This window comes from Lottia gigantea (assembly GCF_000327385.1).
Source record: "Lottia gigantea unplaced genomic scaffold LOTGIsca_105, whole genome shotgun sequence".
Taxonomy (NCBI): domain Eukaryota; kingdom Metazoa; phylum Mollusca; class Gastropoda; family Lottiidae; genus Lottia; species Lottia gigantea.
In genome coordinates, this window is record NW_008706876.1 from 853,269 (window position 1) to 856,854 (window position 3,586).

The 3,586-nt window shown below is 26.5% G+C and overlaps 1 protein-coding gene across 1 annotated transcript in view; it reads left to right on the top strand.

The window, feature by feature from the left end:
• Positions 1-888: 888 nt before the first annotated feature.
• LOTGIDRAFT_170879 (hypothetical protein) overlaps positions 889-3,586 on the top strand; it is a gene marked incomplete at both ends in the record, with an annotated part of 48,304 nt that continues 45,606 nt past the window's right edge. Inside the window, 6 exons of the mRNA XM_009046732.1 lie at positions 889-1,018; positions 1,262-1,504; positions 1,576-1,701; positions 1,871-2,608; positions 2,778-2,903; positions 3,075-3,299. Of these exons, the coding sequence (XP_009044980.1) occupies positions 889-1,018; positions 1,262-1,504; positions 1,576-1,701; positions 1,871-2,608; positions 2,778-2,903; positions 3,075-3,299 (1,588 nt within the window). The remainder of the gene's footprint in view (positions 1,019-1,261; positions 1,505-1,575; positions 1,702-1,870; positions 2,609-2,777; positions 2,904-3,074; positions 3,300-3,586) is intronic.

Sequence of the window (3,586 nt, forward strand, 5' to 3'; positions counted from 1 at the left end):
TAGGAATATTATCAAAAGACCAGAAGTTTTGGCAGTTTCGAAATAAGTAAACCCGGTATATTGAAAAAGGAATGATTCAGGCAATATTATAAAACTTATTAATATGTGATCTATTGTAATAAGTCTGTGTTTTAATTCGGACATTTTTCAACTATTTAACTCACTATAATCTTCATGTATATAATTACAGAATGTCCATCTAGAACGTACGGTAGCAATTGTTCACAACTTTGTTCTAACAACTGTTTAAATCTAGAATGTAACAATATGAATGGTACATGTATCGGTGGATGTAAACCAGGTTTAAACCAGAACTTTGTAACCAGAGTAAGTATTGTATTGACATAAAATATCCACTTACAGATATTTGCATGTTTCGTGGTGAATGGTGTACTAAAGTCGAAATATAGAAAACAATTATTTAATGTAATTTTGTCTAGGTCGTAAATATTTTTAATTAGCTTTCAAGGAGACTATCCCAGATAGAAATGTTGGTAACTTTGATAAATGTGCTACAATATTGTCATTAAGAGAATATCTTGGTTTTGAAAAAGAAATTGGAAATATTGAAATAAAAGTGGTATCTTGGCTTCAACCCAAAATCCAGTTTGTTATTTGCGGCTGATGATTCTTATTTTAATTGATAACCTCACACATATTTTTTTGTTGTTGTGATTTTGAAATTTAACAACTACAACTAATTCAGTTTCAGTCGTGGCTTATTGATATCACAAGTCATTAGTATAAAAAGAGCTTTGTTAAGTTTTGAATTTTCTGAGCGCAGGACTGTTGCTCGAAACTTCCCAAACCTTTGCTTAGTTATTAGTAATTTGAATTTGTTCCTTTTCAATTATAAAATTAAATTATCTTACAGAGTGTGATAAGACAATGTATGGTATAAACTGTAGTAGATCCTGTAATGATAGAAATTGTAATGGTTCCACTGAATGTAATCATATCTCAGGAAATTGTACAGCGGGTTGTAAACCTGGTTTTAGTGGTGTTGATTGTACAAAACGTAAGTAGCAATCTATTAATAAGAACGACAAATTGAACAAACCAATGATGTTCACGATACACAACTAACAACTAAATCAAGAGTTTTTCGTTCAATTAATGCACAAACGTTTAATTCAAATTGTGTTGTAGGGATATTGGTAAAAAAGTGGCTTTTTAGACTATTAGTCAATTTCACTAAATTCAAAGAATTATTATGTGTATCAAGTCAATTAATTATTTAAATATTATCTCAATTTTTCAGAATGCCCCGAAGCCTCTTACGGCAAAGAGTGTTCGAAAATGTGTACTGATAGAAATTGTTTACAGAATCAAACTTGTGACAGTATGAATGGCACTTGTGTTGATGGTTGTAAACCAGGTTTTATATCAATTGACTGTACACAAGGTAAATATAATACAGTGAATACAGCATATAATAATATTAATAGTAGATATTATATTGATGGTTGTCAACCAGGTTTTATATCAATTGACTGTACACAAGGTAAATATAATACAGTGAATACAGCATATAATAATATTAATAGTAGATATTATATTGATGGTTGTAACCAGGTTTTATATCAATTGACTGTACACAAGGTAAATATAATATAGTGAGTACAGTATATAATAATATTAATGGTAGATATCATATTGATGGTTGTCAACCAGGTTTTATATCAATTGACTGTACACAAGGTAAATATAATACAGTGAATACAGCATATAATAATATTAATAGTAGATATTATATTGATGGTTGTAACCAGGTTTTATATCAATTGACTGTACACAAGGTAAATATAATACAGTGAATACAGCATATAATAATATTAATAGTAGATATTATATTGATGGATGTAACCAGGTTTTATATCAATTGACTGTACACAAGGTAAATATAATATAGTGAGTACAGTATATAATAATATTAATGGTAGATATCATATTGATGGTTGTCAACCAGGTTTTATATCAATTGACTGTACACAAGGTAAATATAATATAGTGAGTACAGTATATAATAATATTAATAGTAGATATTATATTGATAGTTATAAACCAGGTTTTATATCAACTGACTGTACACAGGGGAAATATAAGATAGTGAATACAGTATATAATAATATTAATGGTAGATATTATATTGATGGTTGTAAACCAGGTTTTATATTAATTGACTGTAAACAAGGTAAATATAATATAGTGAATATAGTATATAATAATATTAATGGTAGATATTATATTGATGGTTATCAACCAGGTTTTATATCAATTGACTGTACACAAAGTAAATATAATATAGTGAGTACAGTATCTAATAATATTAATAGTAGATATTATATTGATAGTTATAAACCAGGTTTTATATCAATTGACTGTAAACAAGGTAAATATAATATAGTGAATACAGTATATAATAATATTAATGGTAGATATTATATTGATGGTTGTCAACCAGGTTTTATATCGATTGACTGTAAACAAGGTAAATATAATATAGTGAGTACAGTATATAATAATATTAATGGTAGATATTATATTGAAGGTAGATATTATATTGAAGGTTGTAGACCAGGTTTTATATTAATTGACTGTACACAAGGTAAATATAATATAGTGAGTACAGTATATAATAATATTAATAGTAGATATATATTGATGGTTGTCAACCAGGTTTTATATCAATTGACTGTACACAAGGTAAATATAATATAGTGAGTACAGTATATAATAATATTAATAGTAGATATTATATTGATGGTTGTAACCAGGTTTTATATCAATTGACTGTACACAAGGTAAATATAATATAGTGAGTACAGTATATAATAATATTAATGGTAGATATTATATTGATGGTTGTAAGCCAGGTTTTATATCAATTGACTGTACACAAGGTAAATATAATATAGTGAGTACAGTATATAATAATATTAATGGTAGATATTATATTGATGGTTGTAAGCCAGGTTTTATATCAATTGACTGTACACAAAGTAAATATAATATAGTGAGTACAGTATATAATAATATGAATGGTTGATATTATATTGATGGTTGTCAACCAGGTTTTATATCAACTGACTGTACACAAGGTAAATATAATATAGAGAGTACAGTAAATAATAATATTAATGGTAGATATTATATTGATGGTTGTAAACCAGGTTTTATATCAATTGACTGTAAACAATGTAAATATAATATAATGAGTACAGTATATAATAATATTAATGTTAGATATCATATTGATGGTTGTCAACCAGGTTTTATATCAACTGACTGTACACAAGGTAAATATAATACAGTGAATACAGCATATAATAATATTAATAGTAGATATTATATTGATATTAATGGTAGATATTATATTGATGGTTGTAACCAGGTTTTATATCAATTGACTGTACACAAGATAAATATAATATAGTGAGTACAGAATATAATAATATTAACAGTAGATATTATATTGATGGTTGTAACCAGGTTTTATATCAATTGACTGTACACAAGGTAAATATAATATAGTGAGTACAGTATATAATAATGTTAATAGTAGATATTATATTGATGGTTGTAA